This window comes from Anas acuta, chromosome 16, assembly GCF_963932015.1.
Source record: "Anas acuta chromosome 16, bAnaAcu1.1, whole genome shotgun sequence".
Lineage (NCBI taxonomy): Eukaryota > Metazoa > Chordata > Aves > Anseriformes > Anatidae > Anas > Anas acuta.
In genome coordinates this window covers 1,126,133-1,153,965 of record NC_088994.1, presented here as the reverse complement: position 1 = coordinate 1,153,965, position 27,833 = coordinate 1,126,133, and the positions used below count along the sequence as shown (strand labels likewise).

Sequence of the window (27,833 nt, the reverse complement as noted above, 5' to 3'; positions counted from 1 at the left end):
CTCCCTGCTCCGCTCTGCGCATGCGGGCCCTCCCGCCCCACAGCCTCCCTCTCGTTCCCCACCATAGAGTTGCCGGAGGCGCCGGCTAGAGCGGCCGCACCGCTCCCGGAAGTGGCGCGGTTTGAGCCGGCGGGCGGCAAGATGGCGGAGTGAGTGCGGCGGGGGGCGGCCCGCCGGGGGGCGGGGACCATTCCCCTCAGAGGAAGCTTCCCTGCGCCCGGCTCGGGCCCCCGGGGCAGCACGGGCGGCTCCCGGGCCTCGGGGCTGGGCTCTGCGTGGGGGGGGGCGCGGGATGGTGTGAGGAGCTGCGGGGAGCAGGCCGGGGGAAGGCCGGGCCCTCGGGTGAGCCCGAGTGGTCCCTGGGTGGGCCCTCAATGGTCCTGAGTGGTCCCCAAGCGGCCCCCGCTGGCCGTGGGCCCCGGCCGCTGTCAGGCTGGGTGCCGCTGCGTCAGGCTCTTCCTGCCTCCCCCAGCTGCGTTGCAGGGTGTTTGGTGCCAGCAGCGCACGAAGACACTGGGCAATAAAAATCTCAGTGTATACGAAATTCCACCATTTGTCCGGGATCAGAGAGCGCTTCTGGAAGCAGCCTGCATGTGTTGGTTGTGGCACAACTCGGTGTGACGTGGGGTTTGTGCGTGCTGTTTCTTGGCTAATTCTTTGTCATGCTGCTCCCGGCTGGTGTAATCACATGTTGTGTCATCCTGACAGGTTTGCAAATGTCACCCATGAAGCCATCAATGTCACCCTCCGCACCACGCTGGCTGCTACCACCAAGCTGGTGGTACCTACACCTGCTAAACCTATCCTTCCAGTGCAGACTGGAGTCCAAGCACAGCAAGAGGAGCAATCTAGTGGCATGACAATTTTTTTTAGTCTTCTTGTATTAGGTGAATGATGAACTGGAAGTCTCTTAATCGCTCTTAAGCATACTCTGCATGTGAGGATGTGGGCTGACTTTCAGAATCTTTTTCTCTGTGAAACAAAGTATTGTATAGGCACAAGGACTGAGAAGAGTTGGGTGTATATACACATATAATTAATCACCTGGCCTCCCCCAGACCCATTGAAAGAGAGGCCCATTGCAGACCTTTTCACGTTGATCTCAAAGTGCAGACAACATGTTTAATTGGCTTCATGGTCCTAATCAAGCACATGGCATATGTGCATGTATGAGAAAGATGCTGTCAGAACGCCTTGTGGTGCTTGGATCTCTCTTTGAGGAGAGCATACTGGATGGATTTCAGTTTTGATTGGTTCTAGCCCTTCCAGACATCGCTCGAGATACTTTGTTATATAGGGCGATGCCAGATAGTTGGGTTTACCTGCACGGGTACTACAGTACAGTATCTATTTGTCTGGCTCTGTCAGGTTTCTAACATTCTTACCAGTGCAAGAGCTACTTGCAGATTGCCATAGTTATGCTAACATTGTTACACATACAGAGGGATTTTGAATGGCAGATGCCCACCCAATTCTCTAGTCTAGGCTGTCATCTTTCCTTTAGTAGAATATAGCTGTCTCCTGCCATCTGCTTAGAGCAATGCTGTAGTCAAAACTGTAACAATAACAAAATTTTCACAGAGGATTGCTTGTCTGTTTTCTTTTGTGTGTGTGCGTGCTTGGTTTCTCCAAAACAAGCTTTGCTGAAAGAACCTTTTTTCTGCCAGACAGGTCAGCTAGTCTTCCAAGTGGTCACTCTTGCCTGTAGCAAATGAAGGAAATAATAGTGAAATGTGGAGTTGAAAGCAGTGCAGAAACTTCTGCAAATCATATGGATTAAAAAATAAATACATTATTTCTACAGTATCAGTTTGTCTTCAAAGAGGGCTGATGTTTTCCCAGTGGTCAATGGTCTAGTAGAATTTGAACAGAAATGAAAGACCAAAGCAAAATGCAGTAGTTCAGAAAACTTGTAAGATTAAAGTCAAAATTTCTAAGTATGCATGTCTCGTGGATTTTAAAAGGTCAGAAGAACGTTAAGAACAGAGCTATCATTTATTGACTGTGTTTCAGCCTGCTCATGCCAGTACGATAGCTTAATGCATCTTGAAAGCATCACCCTCAGGACAGAGGAGTCCCATGAACAAAGTAGAACTAGTATAAAAGCTTATTGTTCATAGCTACTGCCACTCATAGTAATCTCGTTTAAGAGCATAGTAAGGACAAACATGAATGTGCTGACAACACTCAAATCTGGATGTTATGCACTGTTATGGCCTTTAAGATGTTCTAAACTGGGATCAGAAGTAGATCTGTTCTGAGCTGCCTGTGTCAAATTCAAGCCCCAGATTTAAAGTCCCTGAAGCAGTATGAGGTAGTTTCCAATCCCAGATTTCCCATGGCTTGTTCATCTGTTCAAACACCACTTCATTTTCAATAGCCCACTGAGCCAAAAAGTCATACCTGTCTGTTCTGCTGCATCCGTGGGATCCAGGAATTCCCTTCTGTCACAGGTGCGCCTACGGTGCACTTCCTTAGGGGGACACTTGAATATTCTTACAACATGTCCAGAATCATGCTTCTTCCAGCCTTTTGCCTGCTTTATTCCTGCTATGTGCAAGTGCCTGGGGGAGATGGCATGCTGCAAATACAAACTGAGCAGTCCTACACAAGGAATAGGTGACAAGCAGCTAAGGAATCTACCGGGCTGCCACAGTATTTCTGGTGGTGGGAGGCGCTTCTTAGGCCATGATTGCTTTTTATTTTATTGTCAAAGTGAAGTAAAAAGAGTAGAAAGAAGCTAGCACTTAGACCTGCTAAATGGAAAGCATATTTGTGCTTGCATTGGAGTTCACTGGAAATCTGGATGGTACAGATACCTTTATGGATCTGTCCCAGGCAGTAGCAGTATGGAGTGCTTTTAACACAGTAATCCTAAATGTCTTTGTTGGACGCATATTATTTGTGCTTGACGGACAGGAAATTGGTCAAAACTCAGTAGTACTGATGGACAAGTGTGCAAAAACTGCTTGGGGTACGTGATGAGGTTATTGCTCCAGTAGTTTGGCAGCTGGCAGTCAAATGTCTGAGTTGTTAGCTCCTGAACTGCTGCAGTTCTTAGTACAGTATTTAAAGTAAGCAGTTTCAGTCTGCGTCAAAGTATTGTGCTGTAAACACTGGTGTTTGAAAACTGATGGGTCAATATTGTGAAGATTGGTGGAGTAGAAGTGGAGTAAATGTAGGGAAATGAGTCCTGCCAGTCTTCCTGCACGGAGCTGTCCCTGCTTGTCACTCAGAACCCGCAGTTATGGCCACAAACAATTTGCATGCCAGTAAGTGAGCAAATATGGTGTATTTCTTGAGGCCTTGCTCAGTCTGTAAGCCCATCCTTCCATCCGTTCATACGCACATAAATAAAATGTCACACTTATTGTATACGAGCAGGGCGTATGAGATTACAAGGGCGAGAATGCAGGCATCAGAGTGATTCCAATTCCCTAGCACAGGAGAGGAGGACAAAAAAGAGTGGTAGTTGTATTTATGAGCTTTGTACTTTGTGATGCTGTACAGTGAATGCAGATCATGATGGAGGCCCCAGTAGTTCATGGGTGGTGTGAGCCAGCAAGTCACGCCAGAGCTCAGAGTTCCTGGTGGAACATGTTGCACCTTTCAGACTGTAAATTAAAAGCAGTGTTCTGAACCAGCTGCAGCGTGGCTGTTGTGTTGTTGTTAACTAGGAGGAGCAGTTAAACTGAATCACCAAGAGCTGTTCACAGAAGCGAGGTCATTGCAGTTGCCACTGGGTTTGTAAACTGCACAGTTTGAAACAGTCTCTGCTGCATTTGGCAAGCCACAGTTTGATTCCACCTATGAAATGCTGTTGACTCTGCTTGAGCTTCAGTTGCTTTCTGTCAAAATGTGAGCAGTAATTGTTTATATCCTAGGCCATTGCTGAAAGATTTTGTAGTGAATAGAGCAAAATGCATGTATTGCGGAGATGCAAGACAGATGTTTCTTTATCTGACTCTTAGTTGAGCTAGATTAAAATGGGAGAAGAATTTCAGTTCAACATGCAGAGTGTCCAAATAAAAATTGGTAGGAATTTAATGATCTAGGTTTATGTGAGTCAAGATAATTAAGCAGTTATCCATCCTGCAGCCTCACAGCACCACTAAACATGAGCAATAGACTCTTCTGAGGTTCCCAAAACAAGAAGGAAGCAGCCATGAGACCGCTACTGGAACTAGGGGGTGGAGGGGTTGTGCTATCTTCGCTTTTGAAGATTTCCAAGCTCAACTGGATAAGGCCATGGACAACTTCTTTGACTTTGAAGTTATCCCTGTTTTGAGTAGTAGGAGGTTGGACTAGATGACACAGAGATCCCTTCCAGTGTAAATTTTTTTTGTTCTGTGATTATACATTTACATAAAGCCCATTTCCTCAAAGAGAGTCAGGTACAAAAGAGTATAGCTCTGAAATTTTAATTGAGGCTATGTGTATATGTGCTTACATGTTTTACTTCAAAAATGTGGAAATGTTAAAAAAAAAAAAGATATTAAAACTGCATGTTCTGTATGACTGCCATTTTTCACAGCTACTGTTCAGAGAAAATTTTCTTGTAAGCTGAATCAGCCTCTAAGAGTAGCAATATTTGTATTTTTAGAAGATATTTTTAAGTGCTAAAACTTGCCTCAGTTATTTTCTGTCATTTGTAGATTAATTTAAGTATTTCATTGAGAATTAGGAACCTAGAATTTGGTTATTTTCATCAGTGGTATTCTACTAAATCATTAGGAAAAGATTTCCTGCATGCATTTTAGAAATGCTACTTAAAAGCATATGTTATTCCCTGCTAACACTTCTAAATTTTCTACTTTTTTTTTTTTCTTTCACAGCTATCTGCATCATATTGGTGCATTTACTGATAAAATACCGACTGCATTTTTTACCAGAGAGTGTAGCTGTTGTTTCTTTAGGTGAGTAACCATGCCTTTTTTATATCAGATTTGTGTTAATTCAGAGACTCAGTAGTCTGTGCTTGAAATTCTGTGCCTTTGTGTGTTAGCCATCACTAGAAAGATGTGGAAAAGTGGATGCAGTGAAGAAAAACAACTAATTCAAATAACTAAATTGATGAAAAAAATCAAGAAATAGGCATAGGTACAGAGAGTGGATCAGCAAAACGACACATGGGCCCTACAGGGGTGTCATTACCTAGGTGTTTTGGCAACAAACCTCCATTCTGGGCTCTGCAAGGTGGGATAAAGCATTGACAAAGCACTCCAAATCATTCCCTGGTGGCCATACTCTGGCCTTGCCTTTCAAATGGTACATGTGTTTGTTTCAGTATCTGTAGGATTATGTCTATATATGTGATTTAGTCCAGGTGTGGATATAATTGTATCTTCAACACTTGCCCACGACTTTCAGATACTTAGTTATCACTGTGCTAGATACTTAACTTTCCCTGTAGTACCATGACAAGAGCTATTCCTGTGACCTGAGATAAAAGAACGCCACTCTTCATGATAATCACGTCCTTGCGTAATTTGAACCAAATCTGGAGTATTCCTAAACCTGCAGTTTTACATTATGATAGTTTCACTTAGTTGTGTGCTGTTGCTTCTGATTTATACATGTGTAAATGAGAAGGAGATCAGGCCAAATACATTCATTATTTTCTGTACATAATGTCTAGCAATGTTTAAAGAACCTGGTTTAACTAACCCCAGGAAACAGTTTTCCACCTGTCTCTGAAACATGTTTACCAGTATCAATGTGATATTTTTGCTTCTATTAGGAGTGACACTTTCACTGACAGCCCTTCTAAAAATACAGTACAAAGAGAAAGATGCTTAACAGTAATCCTGACACAGTGTGGAGGAATGTAATACTTGCTGGATGGGTAGATTTTTATCTTTCTCCTGGGCTATGCTGTAATTTCTGGTACCTTCTTCTGTCGTACCTCTTCACTGCATTTTCACACCATTTCGCAATGGGAGGAAATAAGCTTTCTAGCACTTGTGTAGTACCTTGCACTTTCTCGAAAACAGGAATCTTCTGGCATCTTTTTGGTGCTAGATTGAGAAAATCTTAGAGCTGTTACTTAGAAGAAAAACACATTTTTCCCAAGGTGTAACACACTGAATTTTTAGTTCTCTCTATTTGATGCATGCCACATCACATTACCAGCATAGGAGAAGGTGCTGAAATTCAAAGAAAGATTGTCTTACAAGGTCATATTTAAATTTTGACATTTTTGTGCAGCTGAAAAACAGATAGATCTCTAAGAAATCTGTCATGGTGATGGTGTGGATTTCCTGGGTATTGCATGCACACCTCATCTTTATAGTAGCAGCACCCAAGCACCCATCAGACTTCTTGTGTGGTTAGGCTTCTATCTACATGGAGAGATCAGAGCTGCTCTAGATCATCCTGACTTCTTCATCCTCATGGAAACTGTGCTTTGATTCCCTATTAACACATTTCTCTTTCCTCTCCTTCTTACACATTGCCAGTGACAGGTGAGATGTTTTGTTTGGTATATCTTCCAGTGTCTTGAAAGGTTTCAGAAGGACTTTACTGTCTCTTCAGTATCCTTTGGTTTTGTACAGAAAGGTGAAAAGTGTTAATTTGGTTTCTAATCAAGTTAGTTACCATTGTTATTAAATAGCTAATTAAACTGAAGCATATTCCCCCATTTAAAGTGCAGCACTATATTGCTTGCTCTTGCAGGCTTAGTTTTGGATTTTCTTTGATATCATTGCCATTATTCTGCCCCAAGCCAACTACTGGGCACTGTTGAAGTGTTAGGGAAGTTTGTGTCACTGCTCCTGCTGAGGGTTGCAGGGAGCAGCAGAGGCACAGACATTCTTCTCTTTCTGTTTCCTGTTCTTGGCATCTGAGCAGCAGGGCAGGGAGTTTAGCTGTGCTGTTACGTTCTGTGCTCCCGTCACTGTCAACAAAAGCCTGTTCATGAAACTGCTGAGTTTTCTTGCTATGGTTCATGAAACTGCTGAGTTTTCTTGCTATGGCTGTCACTGTTACTCAAGATCAGTAAGGAACATCAGTGCATCATTTGAGTTTTCACACAGAAGCCGCATAAGAAACTCGCACAGTTCAGTTTTCAGTGTGCAAACCATTGCGTAGCTGTAGGCTGCCTCCCAAAGCAGACTGGATGATACCAGCAAATGCAATCCCACTAAGTCAGGAGAATGTTATACCCAATAGCAACCAGGCTAACATATGTCCGGTGTCACTTAAGCCTTATTTATTTAGTTTATTGACTCAGTCGTATTTAAACTACTGTGAGCTCTGCTGACAGGCCATGGCATCTGTATAATCACTGGAATTGGCAGCTAATTGCTGGGCAGTGAACCTCTGTTACTGGTAATGATCTACACAGCTGCAAGAGCACAGTTGGAGTTTCAAGTATCCAGTTTTGCTAGCAGTGCCAGAAGTGAGGTGTGTCCTATTTTAACTTGTAAATTAAACAAATGTTCTTGGGCAGTTATTGAGGACTAATAAATGTGGCAGCTGAGCAGATAAGTAAGGTTTTCACAACTGTTTTTCCTGCCATTGTCTAAGCTGCTCAGAAGATTGTGTTTTACCAATTCTAGTGCATATTACTCTCCCAGTGAACAGGGCAGGAGCAGGTTCTCTAAGGGTAGATTTTGATCTTCATCCTTAAAAGGTACTGGATTTTGTTGGTAAAAATAATTGCCAGAATTTTTTTTCTCTCAGATTTGTTCCTGAAGTTGTTTGTACTAAGAAACTTGTTGTAATGTTATCTAAGGAATGAGGTTAACTCTTACAGACTTAACTCTCCAATTAGCCTCTTGACAAAAACACTGAACTGATCTTGCTGATGTAATCGATGGAACTGTCTGAAAGAAGACTGCTTTCGTTTACCTAGTGATAACGGAGGAGTAGTTTGTAAAGATACATGGGGCAGGTTGTACAAACCATCATCAAAGTTTCATTCTGCTGCTCTTAAGCCATTGTGGTGATGCATTATTTTGTGCAGCCCTCTTCCATGACTTTACATAGTGTAATCTTAGTTTAGCAGTACAGGTGTGCACAACAGGCAGCTAGAACTAGCCTGTACTATAGGAAGATGTAAGTTGTGTAGTTCCATCTCATCCTTTTTCCTTAACCTCTGCTGTTGCCTTACACTTACATTGCCGGTCATTTAACTTTTAGATATCATGAAAGGATCTTCTCTTTTTGTGACACTGTTGTTAGGATCAGTTTATGATTAGCTCTTCTTCCAAAAGAGATTGGGACTGGCCATATACTTGGGTGTCTTGAGCTCACAGGATACGGATGCCTAGCCCAGAGCCTGCAGATTGGTTTTGCCTTCTCCCAGTGGTCCCATTTCTCACAGTTGTGCTGGAGCCCTTTCACTTCTGCAGAAGTAATTTAAGGGATTCTCATTTCCATTAAATCCCTTCAAAACACAGTTTTATGCAACGTTTATCAATGCAAATTCATAAAATACTGAAAATTTCCTGGAAAGTGCACTTCTTGGAATCTGTACCCTCAGATGTATAGGCTCTGGTTGTTGGCTTGTTTGTTTTTTTTTTCCCTACATAAACTTGTTAAATGATACAAGTGTTGTCTGTGCCAGCTGAAGAAAGTGTTGCTACCCTGCAAAAATCAGAAATGTTACAGTCCTTGACTTCTGACATCATTTCCATCCCAGAATAGAAGGCCTGACTGCTAGTACTGAAATCTGTGTTTATCTGGCATGTGAGTGCCTGCATCTGTATTCTGGCCTCCTTCAAAGGACACCAGACCTTTAATGTTCCTTCATGAACGTTTTGCTCTTCCTTTCCATATAAAGCATTTAATGGAACAAGTATTTCTATTTTCTGGAACCAATGCCTTCACACATTTATGTATGAAAGAAGGCTTAAGCCTCATGGATTTCTGTGTATGACACATCCATCAGCAGTAATCCATGTGATGCTATTTGTAAGGCTCTTTTGATAGCTATGGTATGAGGGAATGAAAAACACATGGGTTACAGGAAAGCACACTTAACAAGCACACTTAACACTTCTTAGCCACTTCTTACCTTTTATTCAGTGTATTTCACTTCTATATCCCAGTGTTTGATTATTAAGCCTTCATTCTGTAAATAATAAAAAGATATATACAGAAGAATATATATACATATATAAATGTATGCATCTGGAATCTGACCAAAGACAAATTCCTCGTAACTCCTTGAATGCAAGTAATGACAGGCTAAGAATTATCTTAGCCTCCAAACAAAATCGTGTTAATTTGGAGTCTTCTGACTTATCTGTTCGAAAATATGTGGGAGGAAAGCACAATAATCTGTAACCAATGAGTTTGCAGCACCCTTGATAAAGTTCTTTTATACCTAAATTAGTATTTCTACATGACTTAAAATACATGTAATCCATTTGGGAAATAGTTCTGATAATATCTCCACCCTGATCAGAATTTGTTGTCTACTCCATTGCCAGTAAGTGCTATGATTTCATTGAGACAAAATTCATCCCTGTGGAGATGTCTTTGATTTCACTTAAGCTGTGTTAATGCTGCAAATAGCACTGAAATGACATGGCTGTTTTGTGCAATTGCACAGCTATCTAACTAATAACTTCCTGATTTTTTAGGAAGACAGGACAAATTTAATTTGAATGCATTCTAGATGAAAAGCCTTTCTGAGCAGTTAAACTGCTTACCTTGAGGAACAGCAAGCAGAGTACTGTCAATACATGTACTCACTATTTAGATATCCTAAGCAACAACCTTTTGTGTATGGAAGCTGTGTAATTATGTGACATATCAGAAACTATCTTATATCAGACCCCAACATTTTTTGTGATTTAGGAATGAAAGACCTGCTGCTTTATGTTTTGCCTTGTTTATACTTTTAAAACTTCGTTGACTGAGAATCTGTAATAGTTAATGGAAACAGTGGTGTGTTTTGTGAATTTTTAAGAATATTATCTCTTTGTCTCCTAGGTATCCTTATGGGAGCTTTTATAAAAATTATAGAGGCTCAAAAGCTGGCCAACTGGAAGGTATATTTGAAGCAATTAATTGTTAATTACAGAACGATCTCTAAATGTTTGAAATAAGACTTAGTAATATGGGTTTCTTTAGAGGTAATTTCCAAAAATTTAGTATTTTATACTCTATGCCAAGTATTTCATTTTTTTTAAATAATAATGCAACCAAATATTTGGAGTCATGATCCTGCTATTCATTTTCTTCACAATATTTTTCCTCCAAAAGGGGTTCCTATGCATCTTGCAGTGTGGGACCAGTTACAGTTAAAAGTAAAGCAATTCAATTATTTGTCTTACATAGTTATTGGCTAGATTTAGTCCTTTTCTTCTTTTAGGAGTTAATTCTATAGGTGTTTTCTTAAAAAAAAAAAAAAAGTGTGTTGATACACTGTAAAGTTACATGTTTTACCTGTGGATGTTAATGTAGGTTTCACAGAGGAAGAAAGGAGCACTTCTCCAGAATAGCTGTGCTAAAAATTACCTTATTTACTTAATTTATTTGCATATACTTAAACCTGTAACATATTATGAGATTCAGAACAAACACTTCACAGAGCAATCCATTCAGCATGGCACATTTCTTGGTACTCCAGAGCTTCTTAGGGAAAGACTGCCAACACCAGTGTGCTTGAAGCAGCAGGATTTCTCACACTGAGACAATGGAAATGTGATGTGAGCTTTACTTCCAGCAGAAAATGTAAGCAAAGCTGCTGTGCAGAAGGATGTCCTTGTCCTGGAACTCCGTGATTTACTTTATACAAGGAAGTAAATGTTAACAGAGATGATAACCAAACACGTGTGACTAGAGAGGTTGTGGGAATCTCCATCCACAGCAATACTCAACACATGGCTGGATAAAGCCTGAGGCAAACTAAGTTGCTCTGAGTTGGCCTTGCTTGAAGTAGGGGGTTGGATCAGAGACCTCCAGAGGTCCCTTCCAACCTGAATCAATGTGTGATGCGATGAGCTCTTACGTGTTTCTGTGTGGAGCTACAGAGACTTTGCCAGGGATGGAGAATCCTGGCAGAAGTGTCTCCAAGAGGTGAATTCTACAGTGAAGCAAGGGTTTTGCCTCCTGCAGTTTATCCACATAATCAAAGCAATGAACTCTTCGTTATTCCTGCAATAATAATTAATGCAGTATTTAAATTGTGATTTTGTTTAATAGGATCCAACAGTTTATTCAAATTAGATCAGTGAATTGAATTGCCAGTTTTAAACAGGGTTTATATTACTAAAGTAAAAATCTTGATCTGAGTAGTGGATTTTAATCCTAGCTTGAAGCTTAGTATTTCTTGGCAGTTATTTTCTTAAAGAAAGACTTTCTTTCTCCTCAGTTGAAACACATTAAAATGTTATAGATTTTCAATCAGATGTAGCTTTTTAAATGAAATGTGATAGTTTTGATACATTTTTTCATTATTATTTTTTAATAATTTCCTTTGGGAAGATTCAGTGTTATTTCAGTAATCATGATATCCTTCAAACTATGCTTCATTTTTGTTTTGCAGGAAGAAGAAATGTTTCGCCCAAATATGTTTTTTCTGCTTTTGCTTCCACCTATTATATTTGAATCTGGATATTCATTGCATAAGGTTAGCCAATGCCAGACACACATTTTTAAATGTTGAGGTTTTGTTTGAAATAGATTCTGCTTTCAGTTATTGTAGTGAAATCTAGAATAATTGCACTAAATTCCATCATATTCATCATCAGGCAACTGAGAATGCAAAAATAATAAGCTCCTTCAACCCAGAATGCAGGGAATGTAGCTTGTTATTGTTAACTGAATGTTGGCAAGGTAGTAGGTGCAGCACAGACGTCATTTTCCTTGGTTGAAGAGGTTTCTTACCTCATTGGAGCTGTACAAGGGCTGATGTGAAGGAGGCAAAATGGGAAGGAGTAGGAACAGAAGTGGGAAAGGTGGGGTCGCTCCTTATGTAAAGAAGTGGAAGGGCAAAAAAGATTGCAAGGGTTTTCACTGTTTGCTTGAGAGGCTGTGTTTCCATGGACATTTCTCACAGTGCTAGTTCTGGCAGAAGCAGTTCTCATCCACCCTGTGTGCTGCCTTTCTGTTTAAACTGTACTGCGGAAGAGGGAGAGAGCAATGGGAGATAGAAGTACCGTGAGTGGTGCCATTGCTGAAGACTTTTCTATTCAAAATTACAATCTAAGACATGGACTAGCAGCTGGGCTGTTTACAAGTCTTTTTCACATGCCCTTTCTACAACAGATGGATTCATTTACAGTTCCATCAGGTTGGTCCAAGTGATTCTGAAAATTCAATTGCTCATCTGAGGATTCGATTTTTGTTATAGTTCCAAACTGACATCCCATCCTGGATATCACAGGGTTTTGCAGTTGTCCTCAAGAGAGCAAGCTCCTCAGGCAGATGGTGTGGATATATGTCCTGGAATACCTGGAATAAAACTATTGAAGCCTTATTATCTCTCAAACACAGCTGTGAATCAGAATTTAATTTAGATGCAAACCTGAAATATGACTTTTCCCTCTGTCCATTTTCACTGATTTACTTAATGTGTTACTGTGTTCCAGGGCAATTTTTTTCAGAACATAGGCTCCATCACACTATTTTCTGTATTTGGCACAGCGATATCTGCTTTCATTGTAGGTGGAGGAATTTATTTCCTGGGCCAGGTAAGAATAACTACTTTGAAGCACTTACATTTATGCTGCTTGCTCTTTGAAAGCCCGTTTTTCAAGAACAGACAAACATAGTGAAACTGAATTCCTGGGTCACAAGGTCCAGTTCTCTGCTATCATGCTTTCTCAGAGGCAATGTAATATAATCCCTTACATACTTCATGTTAAAAGCAATTAAGACTTGAGCTGAGTTTTGTTTTCTTTTGCTTACTTGATCTTCCCACTGGAAGGTTGTTCCAAAACCTGCCTTCTAGAAGAGCCATCTTCTTATTTCCAGTGTTAAATTTACTTGTTCTTCAGTTGACAGCTTTCTTTCACTTCTCTGCTTTGGTGTTTCCTCTTAGGTTAGTTAACCCAATACATAGATGTAGATGGTTATGTCTTTTCTGAGACTTTGTTCTGTTAGGCTAAATGGTTGATGCTTTTTGTCTTTGCCTCTCACATTTCTGTTCCTTTGACTGCCTTGGTTACTTTGCTTACTTGTATCAGTTCCAGTTTTGTCTGGTCTTTCCTGATGGTTTGGGGTGGCCAGAATTGTAACAGGGTAATGTTAGGTTGGGTAACATTATTATTGTTTTTTTTTTATTATTATTATTACTTCTTATATTATTATGGTCTGTTTTTTTTTTTGTTTGTTTGTTTGTTTTTCCCGATAATGAGCTTAAGGTTTAATTGATGCTTTAATTGTAAAAATAGCAGCAAAATACAATTGATTGTGATTCTTTTCTGTTTTGCCTATTTCAGGCTGATGTAATTTATAAACTCAACATGACAGACAGGTAAGCTCTTGGGGAAATGGAGTAGTACGTGAAATGGAGTACTTGTCAAGATAACACTGTATCTGGAAAAGGCACTGTAGTTGGCAAGCTTTTCTGGTTACTCTTTGGATTGCTTAGATTCAATATTGTGTATTACACCAAGAAATTGATCTAATGCTTCTAAATCCTATTACGATGCTCTTATTTCCAAATAGTATCTTGTGCTCAGTGATTTTTCCAGCCAGGAAATGCACTGTTGTGTTTTTTTTTTTAAACAACCTTTAAAGTTAAAATATGTAAACTTTGATTGGTTGACATGATTAATATGTATGAAAAAGGCATAGCTTTTTCATCCAAACAGTGTCTTAAAAGATGTAACGAGCTTTTCAGTATCAGTAATGTAGATTTTTCAAGAACTTGGCAAAGAATCTAATCAGATTCTTAGGAGGACACAAGCCCAGAGTTAATTTCTGCATTATTTTTATATTTTGTTTGCTAGTTCATTGTATGGCAAAATATAGCGGTTTTCTGTTAAAATCCATAACTAAGTCAAGTGGCAAGCAGGAAAAGTAACAAGTAAAACATGCATGAACAGCAAAAATCTTCTTTATTTGTCCCAGTGTTTGACTTTATGCAGCTGAGCAGTCCCATTGCCTCTATATTGTCTATTCTTGGATTCCAAAGTAATGAACTTTTAGCTGTTCTTTTTAGATGTTGCCTTTTAGTACTCCTAAACAGGTAACGCTATGCATATATGATACATGGTTTTGGCAGTATCTGTAAAATTGTTTGTTTTTTCTTACTTAGTTGGAGTGAGACATTAGTACTGTTGTTGCGAGCTGGGAGCTACATATTTCTCAAACTTCTCTTCCAGTTAGACAACAACTTTTCTCTTTGAAAAACAAAACCATCCCTTTTGTCACATCAAGTTTTTATTAATGGGAAGAGAGCTTAGCTCTATAAACACTGTAGGAAATAACATCACTGTCACTAGTTTTTAATGTAAGTTGATTAGGTACATATTTTTCTTTCATCTCGTTTTCTTATCTGGTTTATTTTTTTTTTGTTTTATGTTCTCCCAGTTTTGCATTTGGCTCTTTAATATCTGCGGTTGACCCTGTGGCTACTATTGCCATTTTCAATGCCCTCAATGTGGATCCTGTACTTAACATGTTGGTTTTTGGAGAAAGCATTCTCAATGATGCAGTCTCTATCGTCTTGACCAAGTAAGTGCATTTGAACAATACGTGTAAGGAAACAGCAGCCACAGTTTTTTCTGTTGATTGGTTATTCAGATATACAGGAATTCTTCAATCTGCTTTTGGAACAAATCATGTATTTCTGGTACAATGCTGAATTTTGCACTATTAAAAGCAATTCAGAGCATAAACTGTATAGGCAGGAGACATTAAATGGTTGTCTTTTTGCAGCTCCCTCAGTGCCTCATCAAATTGACCCCAGGTTGTTATGTAAATCTGCAAGTTTATCATCTGTCTTTCCATCTTCAGGTTCTGGCAACAGAAGACCAACATGCATCCTTTCAAGCTTGCACAAAAATATTTATCTTGCCAATTTTGCAACTGTATCTCCTGTATTGTTGGCTTATACCCAGAATCACATTTCAGTCTGTGGGGGATGCATTAACATCTATGCAATAGGAACTTATTTTGGGGCTATCACAAAGAACAAGAGCATCCAATATCTTTATCATTTATCCATGATAGTTCAGTGTGGCTAAAAGAGTAAAAAATAGAGCTATATAGCCATATTTTCATATTATTGCTAAAATCAATAGATATCACTGTGCACGTATACGAGTAGTAGATCAGCTAAGAAGGTAGAGAAGTTAGAGTAATTTTCCTGTAATCTAATAGCTTTTTTAATACAGTCATGGTCCCTTTGTGGAAGACCGTGAAGACTAAGAGTAGTCAAATAGAAAATTAGTTAGAATCCATACCTTTTTGCATGGAATTCTATGAAAGATATTCCTGAAATTCAAAGAGATTTATTCTGTTTCCTCTTAAGAACGTCTTTGTTTTTCTCTAGTGACCTTCTTGTCTCTCATTCACACCTAAATATTTGATGAGACGTGTCCTTGTTCATTTGTTTTTCTCTGAGGATCATGTGATCTGACCTTTCTCTTTCATGCCCAGAGTTTTTACCACAGCAAAATGCGTTTTCCTTTCAAAGTTTGAAAATTGTTTTGTAATACTGGGCATTATGATAGCCTATTTACACCATTCTGAGAAGCTTCAGAAGACCAATGCTGGATTTCCAGATTTTTGGCAGAATTAGGTTTCCCTTTGGGGATTACACTAAGACTTGATTTAACATCTTTTGACATTCCTCTTGTTATATATATCAAAGTAAAAGCCTTTTAAAAGTACTAGCAGCAAAGAAATACAAGTCTTTTTTTGTTGTTGTTCTCAAAAGCTGTCTGTCTCTTTTGGATCCAGGCTTAGAATTTATAACTCTTTCTTTTTTATTATTATTTTTTATTTATCTAGCACTGCAGAAGGTTTGACAAGAGAAAATATGTCAGATGTAAGTGGATGGCAAACCTTTCTACAGGCACTGGGATACTTTCTTAAGATGTTCTTCGGCTCTGCAGCACTTGGCACGCTTACTGGCCTTATTTCTGCATTAATATCCTTTTTAAATTTTGGTGATACACAGATGGAAATCGGTGAACTTCAGCTCTCTAATAGTATTTTCTCTCCCATATTTTCCAGCATTCCTTAGGAGATGTTTCTTAACAGAGATCATTTTGTTGGCTGAGGATTTTCTCATGCTTATTTTCTTTTTGTATTAGTATGCATGGGTGTATATTAAAAAGCTGCATCAAATTTTTATGAACATACATGTAATTAATGTCTGAAATGCTGTATAGTAGCTTATATTATGTGCACTGGAGTGTTATAAAATATGGTAATTGTTTTGCAAATTCAAAATACATTAATTCAATTTCAATACTGACCTGTTTTTACAAATACATGGCTCATTTTCTACATATATAAAAGTTAATTTAAAAGAAAAAAAGCTCCTTTTGAGTCAGACCACCTCATCTGCCCCTGTGTATTCATCCAGCTGAATACAGATACTATTCTATTTGTTTTTACGTGGAGTTATATTTTGCCTTTTCCATTTGCATGCATTGGTTGCTAAACAACCCAGAAGCTTCTCTGCTGAGATAAGGAAAGATGTTTGTTTAAGTCAGGTGCCTTTGCTGAGAGCTTGCTTTAATGTTAACATCGAATTCACCGTAGGTAGCTTTTTTGTTCTAGGCTCATGCAACAGTTATTCATGTCATCTGGGACATACTGTTAAGTATTTTGTTTGTAAATAACAGGAACAGATTGATTAAATACTGACATGTTTCCTCTTTTGGTTCATTAGTCTGATTCCACGAACTTTTAAATTATTCCATACATCACAATAAAAGAGGGAGACAGATGTTTAACGTTTCTTTGACTGATACCTAAATGATAGCAAGAGAAAAGCTGCTTAGTTGCCCTATTACAGTTATTTGTGCCTCAGAGTTAGATTTCCCCCAAACATGCAAAATTTCAGCGTAGCAATGGAATTTTCTTAATATTTGCCAGCAGATAAGTATGACTGAAGGTTGTTGCTGGTTCCTGACTCAGGAGGAATGTGAACTTCCATGTTATGGGCCTTTTATCCTCTGAATTTTACCAGAGATGGTAAGTTAAGAGTTGAGAGAAGGACATGATTCAAGGAATAAGTGAACATGTCTCCTCAGTGTTAATATTACTGCAGATCTGTCACATCCATTTTAAAATAACTAGAAGTCTAGTGACTGACCAGAAAAGTTTATTTGCATGCTTATCATGGCAAATAACTAAACAAAATCTGAGGCAAAATCTACTTCTTGTATTTAGCAGCTGTGCTGCAGAACCACACGAGATGCAAAGCTGAATTTGCAGCCCTTGACAAATGCCCACACTTTTGACTTTCAAATGTCAAGTAAGTTTTAAGTATCTTAAATATTTAAGACAAAAATACATTATTTTTGTTAAAATAGAACTGAGGACTGTTTTATTTTTACTTTGCTGTTTCATAACTCTCCCCTGTTTTTAGGAAAGCCTTTACTATTTAACAATTTTCTGTGGCTTATTTACAATAGTTTTGGAGAAGAAATTTCAAAGACTGTGTGTGTAGGGAGATGGCCTTTGTAGACAGATAAAAACAATTTAGCATTTTGTTGTCATTATTGTGTAGGTACATCAGTAGCAGAACTTTTCTGTCTCTAAGTCTGTCCATTCTGACCGGGTTCTACCAGTGGTAGGTTCTTTAAAAAACACTCCTTGTAAGAAATTATTAATCTTTCTACACCTGAGTCATGGGACAATTTGTAGACTTTATTAGCTATCCAGTAAGCATGTAGTGAGTAAGATTAATCATAATCATTGTTTTGTAATGGAATGGTAACAATTTAAATTTTTCTTTGGATTTTTTTACCTTACCTTTTCCATAACCTTTTTGTGTGTACGTGTTAAAGCATATTGATTTAAGGAAGACACCCTCCCTAGAGTTTGGGATGATGATTATCTTTGCTTACCTTCCTTACGGACTTGCAGAGGGTATCTCACTCTCAGGTGAGTAGCAAAATGAGTATGTGCAAGTTTCTCTGATAAATTTGAGTAGTGTTTTTTTGTGTGTCTAAGAAGGCCCCTGTTTTTCTTTTACATGTTTTCTCATTTAACCTGTGCTCTTACTTTTGACCTTGCCTTACTTTACGGGAACACTTATTCTCTACTAAATGTTGTAAATGTATAGAAAAGATAATCACGGTTTTCATAAGCACTAGCTAGCCATTGCAAATAGTGTTCGCTCAGTTACCTCTGCCTAACACAGAGGTCGGATTTGAGCTGCATACTGTGTGGAGAGCTTAGCTGTGTTAGCTAACTCAGATAATGGCTGTCCTCCTACCCAGTAGCTGTTGTTTTTTGCACATCCTTCAGTGAAGTTAGCTGAGACCAATGAATATTTTATGTATCTCTGGACACCAGGTAGCAGTTCTGCTGAGGGCCAGGAGAAGAGGCTTGGAGATGAACTTTTTCGTTCTGTGGAATCAAGTACAAAGACAGGGGTCCAGTTCTGCTGGATACCTGGATACCCAACATCCCTGACCTCTGCTGATTTAAGTGTTTTTTGAAGGCAATCAGCTTCCTGTCTCATTTCTCAAAGGAAAGGGATGCAACAGTTAGTTTAATTCATACAGCTAGGGAATCTGCTTGTTTCTTTTCTTTGGTATTGTTTTATTTTTAATTTCATAAAGTTCTTGGTGTATATGTTAAGAATGTGAGGTAGATTATGTCAGTTGCTCTTCCACCAATGCTGTAACTCCATCATAGAAAGCTACCACATTGCAATTGATTTCTTCTGGGTCATGTCAATTTTGGTCAGTTTTGTCACAAGGAGTACAGTAGTTGTTCTTGAAGTGTGCTACTAAATTTTTCCAGTCCTAGCCATCATCTCAAATGACATCTTTCTCTGGTGTAAGTCTTTGCAGCAGCTGTGGAAATTCTAAAACTTCCTTTAAGATATCTAACTTCCTATGAACAGCAAACAACTGACAGCTTCTGTGATATGTCTTGAGCAGTTAGAGAAATAGGTTGAGATTCAGATTCTTCTTTCCATAAATAACCAAGAGCTGTTAAGCAAGGTAGATGGCAAAATCCCAAAGATGCAAGAATACAGTGAAATCTGAGACATCTGTTCTGGCCTATGGTATCAGCTGCTGTACCTCCATCCAAGCTGTGCATGTCATTAGGGCAATTGAACTCTACTATGGTAAATTAAGTGGCTATCGTTAATTTCCGAAACCACCTTTAGTAGCTGGTGTAGTGACCTGTATGCTGGAGACAAGGCACATTCTGCACAGTAGCATTCCTTACAGGCCCTACATATCGGGCTCTATCATCCCACAGAAGTTATTTTTGCCCTGAATTCTGAAGTCTCAGTAGCTTTTCTCATTCTCAGATTGATAGCAAGTTGTGGGTAGGCAGTCCTTTTTAATTTTTATCATTTGGTACACCTTACAGGAGTGGATTCACACCCATGCATGCCCTGTTGTTCTCATTCTGCTTCTGGTGGAGTGATTGATTGGCTGATGAGCATGTAGGAAAGAAGGACACACTTTTCTGGGAGAGCTAAATCAGTTCTCTTGCCCCACTACTCTCAAATTGTTTTTATTACTTCTTGATCTCATCTGTCCATGGGTTAAGGAGAGTGAAAGGCAGGAAAAGCAGTCAAGAATCAGTTTATTATTTCCCTTATATGGGAAAACATGCCAGAACAGGGATTTATTCTAGCTTGCATCTGACCTATATTGGACCTCCTAGCATTTAATATGACCAGTGTAATGAAAACAGCATGAATAGCGGTGGCAATGGAAACCCCAGTCATTGCTTCGTAAGCTTTTGCATTAATATGGGGTGTAAATGCAAATAGCATGCAAACTATTCTTCTGTTGACTGCTGCATTTCCTTTATAGGTATCATGGCAATCCTCTTCTCTGGCATCGTCATGTCCCATTATACGCACCATAACCTCTCCCCGGTTACACAGATACTAATGCAGCAGACACTGAGAACTGTTGCTTTCATGTGTGGTAGGTGCTACCTTTGATATATGACTAATACAGTTTAAAAATTAATTTTCATGAAATGGTGATTCCAATGGGAGTAGGAGAGATGTGAATTTTCCTCTAGCTATTCATATGTCAGTGGTACATACCTTTAAGAGAAGACTTCCTAATAGTGCAGGCTGGGAGGCAGTCAAAAGTCACCTTTCCTGCCATCCTGGATAAAACATACAGTAAATCTTCTCCTTCTCCCATCCTGCAGGCTCCTGCTAAGATTTGCAGCAAGATTGATAACCAAGTAGAGATCTCTGACTCGTCTGGTCTACTTTTAGTCATAGTAGATGGATTCTTAGCAGTATTTTTCTGTAAATTATTTTGGATATAAAAAGCTGCTTGCAAAAACGATAGCTTTCCAGATTGAGAAGCTGGTTTTGGAAGCGGTCATACAGGCAGCGCAATGTCCTGTAGCCTTTCTGTTGGTTTATCAATGGAAAACTTCTGAAGAAATGACTTGATTCAGTATTACAAATATATCCCCCTGTTCTTTAAGGGATCGCATGAACATGCTCCATACTGTTTGCAGAAAAATGCATTTGGAACATGGTCAGGGAGTGACATTGCTGCAGATTTAACCACAGGAGCACCAGTAGCTCATCAGGTTTTGTCTTAACCTGTTACAAATGCTAAAAACCGTGCATTCATTCAAGTCACCAAAGGAGTTAATTTAAGCTACTGTGTAACTTCCTACACATTTATAACAAGTTTTGGCTATGCAAATGTAAGTAGCCAGTACCCAAAGTATGAGCAGTAATGCATCATGCTGCAGTAACTCAGTTATTGCTACTGTCTGTTTAAAACTTTCCTGTTTGTAACAGCCTCTATGATAAGAAAGCTACCTTGCTAGGGCATCTACCAGAACAGTAGACTTAGGAAACAGCCTTACTGTGAGATTCTGTAATGCTAAGAAATTTGTACTTCGGAAATGAAATGTTTGGATGGAAATAGTCATTGTGCATTGGTGGTATTATTTCAGATTTCCAAACATCACTTCTAGAGGTTACTAGAATATACAATGGTTGGTAGATCATATAATGCAGTATTACGGTGAAAATTGTGAACTCCTGCAGTTTATAAGAACTGAAAGTATTTATAAATTGGACACTTTATATTGCATGTTGAGCACTATTATATGAGACTGTGCCTGACATCCCAGTTTTATAGAGAATCCGATTTAAAGCTCCAGAAGTTGATAGTGGTTACTCCTATAAGCTTGTGTTCTACAGCTTGTCCTATATTCTTTAAGTAAAAAAAAACCTCCTCAGTCTTTAGAACAAAGAAAAATTTTTTATAACAGGGTTTTGCTAGCTCATAATAATTATGAATTTACGGCTGAAAAAAGCCTGCTACACACAGACTAAAGTGCAGTCTGCCAACAGTGAGTATCTGTCTTTTTTGCATAATGGCATTCATGCTTATTTTGAGCATTCAAAGGCCAGGAAATAAATATAAATTCTATGTACCATATGTAATAACTTGTAATAGGAATAGAGAAGGTTTTATAGAATTCTTTATTTCAAACGTGATTTTTCTTTTTCAGAAACGTGTGTTTTTGCATTTCTTGGCCTGTCAATTTTTAGTTTTCCTCACAAGTTTGAAACATCCTTTGTCATCTGGTGCATAGTAAGTATGTACTTTTTTCAAACTTGTTTAGGTACTTTTTAATGGTATTTGTGGGGAAAAACAAACTCTTACAATATTTTAGACCATTTGTTGGGTTTTATAGGTTTTTATAAAAATATCTTTATATTTTTAAATATCTTTATATTTTTATATATTGCACAAAGTTAATTCTCACTAATAGCATGAAATTATTAGTTTTGTTGCCAGCACTGTGGTGTATGTACACAGTTCCAGTTTACCATTATTTTGGAACCCCAGCGTATCGGATTTTTAATAAGAAGGAAAAGGACCCTACTTGTTTTGAACCCTGCTAGATTTATTAAAATAAATCTCAAAAGATTTTGAGATTATTATAAATGCCAGTTTATGCCAGAATTCATTTCCCTGGAAAACAATCTTGAGTTATGTACCTTTAGCTTCATACAAAAAATTTGTGTGAGTGGGCAGTTTGCAGAAACAACCATGCAAACTAATATAAACTTGGCTATATTTTGTCACTCCAGGACTACAGCTTTTGTGTCTTTCTGTCATAGATATTTGCAGCTTGTTTATACTAAACCAATTTAGTCCACACATCACATCTTCACTCTGAGCTTGCCATCTTCAGAGGTAGCCCTTACTCAAAACCTCTCTTAACGTCTATTCACTCTCACTTCATTCTTAATTCTTTTTCTTTCTTTCTGTATTTCAGTGTAGGTTTTTTTTTTTTTTGTATTAGTACTTTGGATTATGTTTCACGTGGGATTTCCCTACATCTTTTGCTGTTACAATTAATTGAAACGTGAAAAGTACATTCTCTTGACAGAGTGAAAAGAGGAAAATAGGAATCCATTTCCCATCACATGCTTCGATGTATATTAGTACATTTTAGTCCATGGCTAAAAGGGAGAACTGTTCTCTACAGGTTATGGATTATGGTATCAGCATGGGGAACTGCTCTTGCTGCATTGCACGTACATACCTAACTTATCTAATATATATCTAAGGTGTGAAACTTCCTTCTCTGTAGCATTGCCCTCACAGCCATAATGCACATTGAATAATTTCAGAGTGATTCATAAAAGTAAACAGCACAGCCCTTTCAAGGATCCTACTGACTAATTCTAGGATATTTACCTTTGTAAGGTCTGTTTGTGGTGGAGCTTTCAAAGCAATGCTCTTGTGAAAAATGGCTTTTCTGAGCTAGAGTCTTCATTGTATTCATTGATTGTCTGTCACTAAAGCAATGGTACTTTTTTTTTTCCCCTCACAATGTTGCCTGGATGTTTGGTGTATTTTATAAGCACACCCAGGCAAGTGTTGAGGAACTGAATTACATGCCATTTGTTCGGCTCCTGGCCTTTTTCTCTGAGGAACTGGTCCATGGGGAGACAATAGAAATATCTTAGCCTCTTAGCTGCTGTGCCAAGGGAGTGATTAAGGGAGCTGAACTGAGGAAAACTTTTACCCAAAGTAATTCTTGGTCTCTCTGGAATGCCTCCTGGGTTTCATTCATTTATTATAAGTAAAGTGGTGTCTGGTCTCTGTCAGTGACAAGTCTGGTTTAATTTCAGTTAAGCAGAAAAACATTTAAAATGTTAAATTCCACATTGACTGATGCTGAGAGATATTTTTATGCTGGTTTAGCAACATGGCCTGTTTATGAGACTTGTGGGTGATAAGGGTTTATTCACCTTAGCTAGTACAAGCCAAATGCAATGCAATTTGGGCCTGGGTGACTGTAACACATCAGTCAGTCTTTTGCTTTGATTTTTGTTTTTCAGGTACTTGTTCTATTTGGTAGAGCAGTGAATATTTTTCCACTTTCCTACCTACTCAACTTTTTCCGTGATCATAAAATCACCCCCAAAATGATGTTTATCATGTGGTTTAGTGGTAAGTGAAAGCTCAAAGTATGGAGGACTGGAAAAAAATGTTTAATCTCTTTCACTTTGTGAGCTACTCTGAGAGGAACTCGTTTTCCATCTGTGGAAGACCTAACAATGTTTGCACCATTCTCAAACCGAAGTGCGATAGGTATGTTCTTCCCCCTTTGTACTAGGCGACTGGGCAGTATAGATTCCAACTAAAACTTTTCTGCAAAGAATCTGCTTTCCTAAAAATCTAGCTGCTTTAGTCTGAAAAACAATACCTGAAGGCCTTTTACTCATTTTAGGATGGTAACCAAATGATAGACAAATGGGTGCAGATTGTAAAAATCTTTCAAGGGTGGAGGATTCTTGAGTTATCAGGGTGCTAAGGACTAACAATGGTGCTGATTCACTCTTCATTGATTTACTCTTCTCTCTGAAGGTCTACGTGGTGCAATTCCCTATGCCCTCAGCCTCCATTTGGGCTTGGAACCAATTGAGAAGCGACAGCTCATTGGGACAACAACAATCATCATTGTGCTGTTCACAATTTTGCTGCTGGGAGGGGGAACCATGCCCCTCATCAGACTGATTGATATTGAGGACTCCAAAGCACGCAGGAGGAACAAGAAGGACATTAACCTTAGCAAGACAGAGAAGATGGTTTGTTGTTGTTGCCTTATTCAGAGGATTTTTTTTTAATTTTCAAAGAAAAAAATAGTATTTTACTATTTACTAAAAAGTAAAATGGAAGTATGGCATGAAAAAGCCAAGCAGTATCATTTTAAAATATCCCAAATACAGTGCTTGGTTACTGTTTACACAAATAACTGGACAAAGAGCTGAAAGTAATTTATCTCAACTCAATCTAATTATAAATTGATCCATACAAATTAAAGTAACCTTAAAGCATAAGACAGATGAGACAGGATAGATTGAGTCATATACAGACAGAAAGTAGCTAGTGCATTATGAGTCATAAATTAATCATAAAAGGCAGATGGAAATTACTTTGAAAAAGTCAAAGCAAAGGCCATGAGAATGTGCTAACAACAGCACCTCTGCGACTGGGTTTTATTTTAAAGTCGTTTCTTGCTAAACAGAAGTACTGAAGAAAACTAACAGCCAGGCTGAAAACTCATCTGCTAAAGACAGGAATATATAAAGTATTCTGGGAGCATTTTCCTGTTTTGTCCTAAACCATCAAATGGATACATGCAGGGTATTATTCTGTGGAGTCTGAAGAACAGCTTCTCTTGGCAAAAGGCTTTAAGAAAGTTTGCAGCCTTCAGAATTAGTTTATCCTGTCTGTGGAAGTAGATGTCTATAAGAAGAGTGCAGGGATATGGCATGTTCTGAAACAGGGCTTATTTTCAGTAAGATATTGACATTAAAGTGTTGCTTGCTATATAAACTTATCATGCAGCTCACAAGAGGAATGCTCACATGCTAGAAATCTGTCCCTAGTACTAGTACAAAATTATTTGATATTTGAAGCCTTTTACCTTTCAGCATGAAAAGGGAAGCCAAGTGACTCTGGGAGTCAACAACTGGACAGATTCATACAGCCATAAGTCCTGGGAGGCTGAGGGGATAATTTCCATTTTGTTCCAGCATGGGAATTGGTTTTGAGAAGAAATAGAGCAGAGTAGGGAGGGGTAAGGCAAGCTGGAGGAAATAACTGCGATATTTCTCAAGTTATTGCAATTTGTGATATTTCTAGGGAAATACCATAGAATCTGAACATTTATCAGAGCTTACAGAGGAGGAATATGAAGCCCAGTACATAAAACGCCAGGACCTCAAAGGGTTTATGTGGCTTGATGCTAAGTATTTGAATCCTTTCTTCACCAGACGACTCACACAAGAAGTAAGTCTTTTTTGTTTTCTTAAAGAAAAGAAACTCCATGGTAGAGTTGGTTGTCATTTCACACTGTACCATTCAAGACTCCAGTGCAGCCATGCAACTTGTACACTAGGAAAAGAGAGCCATGTAGTATCTTCCTTGTGCATATGCAGAACAGCTGTAATGAAAAGCTGCACTGTAAAATTGCTGGTTGGATTAAGTGAGCATCTCTGAGGGCTACCACAATTAAAGTTAAAAAGCTGAATGGATTTATTGAACTTGCCTTTAAGCTTGCAGATTACCATGAAAAGTATCAGGAATTACTACTGATTCTAGGAAAAGCTACTGCTACCTGTGCAGAGCTTTTGAAGTGCTATCACACACAGTTGCTGCCCTTTACTGTAACTGGTCCTATGAATTCTTGAGCTGTGATTTTTCTGCAGAGTGCAGCTTTTCTCTTGGAACTATGCATAAGGATTGCAGCCTTCATTTTAATTTTTTTTTTAAAGACTCCTTCACTGGGAGATGAAGACTGTGGATCTGTAAATGCAAAGTGGCACCTGACCTGAACAACTAACTTAACACTGAGCTGCTCTGAGAGGTGTAAATACTGTGCCACTTTCACTCCAGGCATTAGAAACCTGAGATTTCTTTGCCATGTAATTCACGTTTTTTTCTTTTTCTCCTCCAATTTGCCATAGAATTAAGCATTTTTGCTGTGTAATTAAACATTTTCTGTACAGTGTGCCCATTCCATCTTTCTAGCCTGCTCAAACATACAATTTTTCTTATTTTTTACCTTTATTTTCGAAAGAACACTTTCAGCACTTCCTTGCAGAAGCCAGAGGGTTTTTTGTATGTTTTTAGCAAAACCATAAATGAATCAAGGAACTAGGGCAAGCATCTGATTTGTTGTTGGTAGCCAAAAACGCAGGCAGGCAGCCATCCAGATGGCAACCAAAGGCTAGAAAAATAATTATGTGAATCACCAAAGCAAGCCACAAGCTTTCCCCTGTCCCTGGGAACATGTAGAGGGGAGTAAGATTCAAAGAAAGGCTATCTAGACGACTCTATGACTGTTAAAATTCACAAAGCAGGACTGTCTAGAAAAACAGGTCAAAAATCTCACAAAAATATCACCCCTGGATATAATTACTAATTGATAGAACACTTGATGTGTTCTGGTAGGAAACAGAACTGCTTTGTACACTTTGAGACCACAAACAGATTATTTCCTGAGGAATGTGCTAAACTAGGCTTTCTCTTTTGCTCTCTCAGACACACAAGTAGTCTTGTAGCTCAATAACAAGTGTTCTGGATTTCTTGTGCCTTAGGACTTGCATCATGGGCGCATACAGATGAAAACCCTCACAAACAAATGGTATGAAGAAGTACGACAAGGACCCTCAGGATCTGAAGATGATGAGCAAGAGCTGCTATAGCAGACCAGGGAAGGAGTGCAATGAGCTTATCATCTGACCTTCAAGGAGTAGATTTAAGTATCAAGAGTCTGACTGCAAAAAAGCTGGAAAATTAAGAATGAACTTTCCGATTTGGGGCATATCTTGTTCTGCGCTCTTAGATATTACCAGGAGGTAACTGAATCCCTTAAGTGTCAGACACTGGACTGAATAAGGAACTTTTCACATTCTATAGCATAGCAGATTCCACAGAGCCTCTTATAAAGCAGAAATATCTGCTATGAAATAATGACATTACTATGTCATGTTTAATGCGAGGTCTTCTTCCTATTATGAAATCTGCTGTTTGTGTGTGAAGTACAAAGCCACTGTATGACTCTGCAAAATAGGATGAGTTGCACTTTTTTGAATATATAGATGTATACACACACATTCACATGGAGAATCTTGACAGTTTATACTGTGAATTTGTTTCAGCACTAGTAAGGGAAGTTGGCTGGAATAAGTCTATAACTTACAAGATTTGCACATTATGAAACCAGAGAAGATGAGTACCTTGACAAAAAGCAGATGCTGCACACTTCAGGAAGCATCTATTAAAACTGGTATTTTTGTCATTTAAAAATTTATTGGTTTCAATTCTATGTTTTTTGTTTGTTTCAACTATGCTGAAGTGTCTAATCCATTATAGTACTGATCATGGCATGACTTGCAGGGAATGGGGGATTATACAATAATACAGAACTGCATTTGAAATTGTAGTTTTAATATTTTTTTCTTTAGTTAAAGCCAGTTGCAATTTGTAGTTGGTTGTTGCTCTGTGCTAGCACAGTGGCTTCAAGTCTTAGAAGGCAGCAGCTTTTGTTTTACCAAATTCATGAAATTCCCCTAACACTCCAGAATTCACCAGTGAAATTTCTGAATTCTGGTTGAAGCAGAAGCAGCATTTTCCACATCATTAGTTTGTGGAACTAAATGTGTACATGGGGAAGGAGAGTTTATAAAAATAAAATCCAGT

General features: G+C 38.6%; 1 protein-coding gene across 2 annotated transcripts; it reads left to right on the top strand.

The window, feature by feature from the left end:
• On the top strand, positions 1 to 27,576 carry SLC9A8 (solute carrier family 9 member A8). 2 transcript variants are annotated; one of them, XM_068700343.1, is made up of 16 exons: positions 1 to 149; positions 709 to 887; positions 4,836 to 4,916; positions 9,943 to 10,001; positions 11,501 to 11,584; positions 12,546 to 12,647; positions 13,398 to 13,432; positions 14,494 to 14,637; positions 15,919 to 16,057; positions 17,922 to 18,027; positions 19,929 to 20,045; positions 21,616 to 21,698; positions 23,462 to 23,573; positions 23,991 to 24,211; positions 25,272 to 25,418; positions 26,729 to 27,576. In XM_068700343.1, the coding sequence occupies exons 1-16, from the start codon at positions 142 to 144 to the stop codon at positions 26,834 to 26,836; spliced, it is 1,725 nt and encodes a 574-aa protein (XP_068556444.1). In that variant the 5' UTR covers positions 1 to 141; the 3' UTR covers positions 26,837 to 27,576. The 2 variants fall into 2 exon arrangements, with proteins under 2 accessions (XP_068556444.1, XP_068556445.1); XM_068700344.1 differs by lacking the exon at positions 709 to 887 and having other exon boundaries at positions 32 to 149.
• Positions 27,577 to 27,833: the final 257 nt, after the last annotated feature.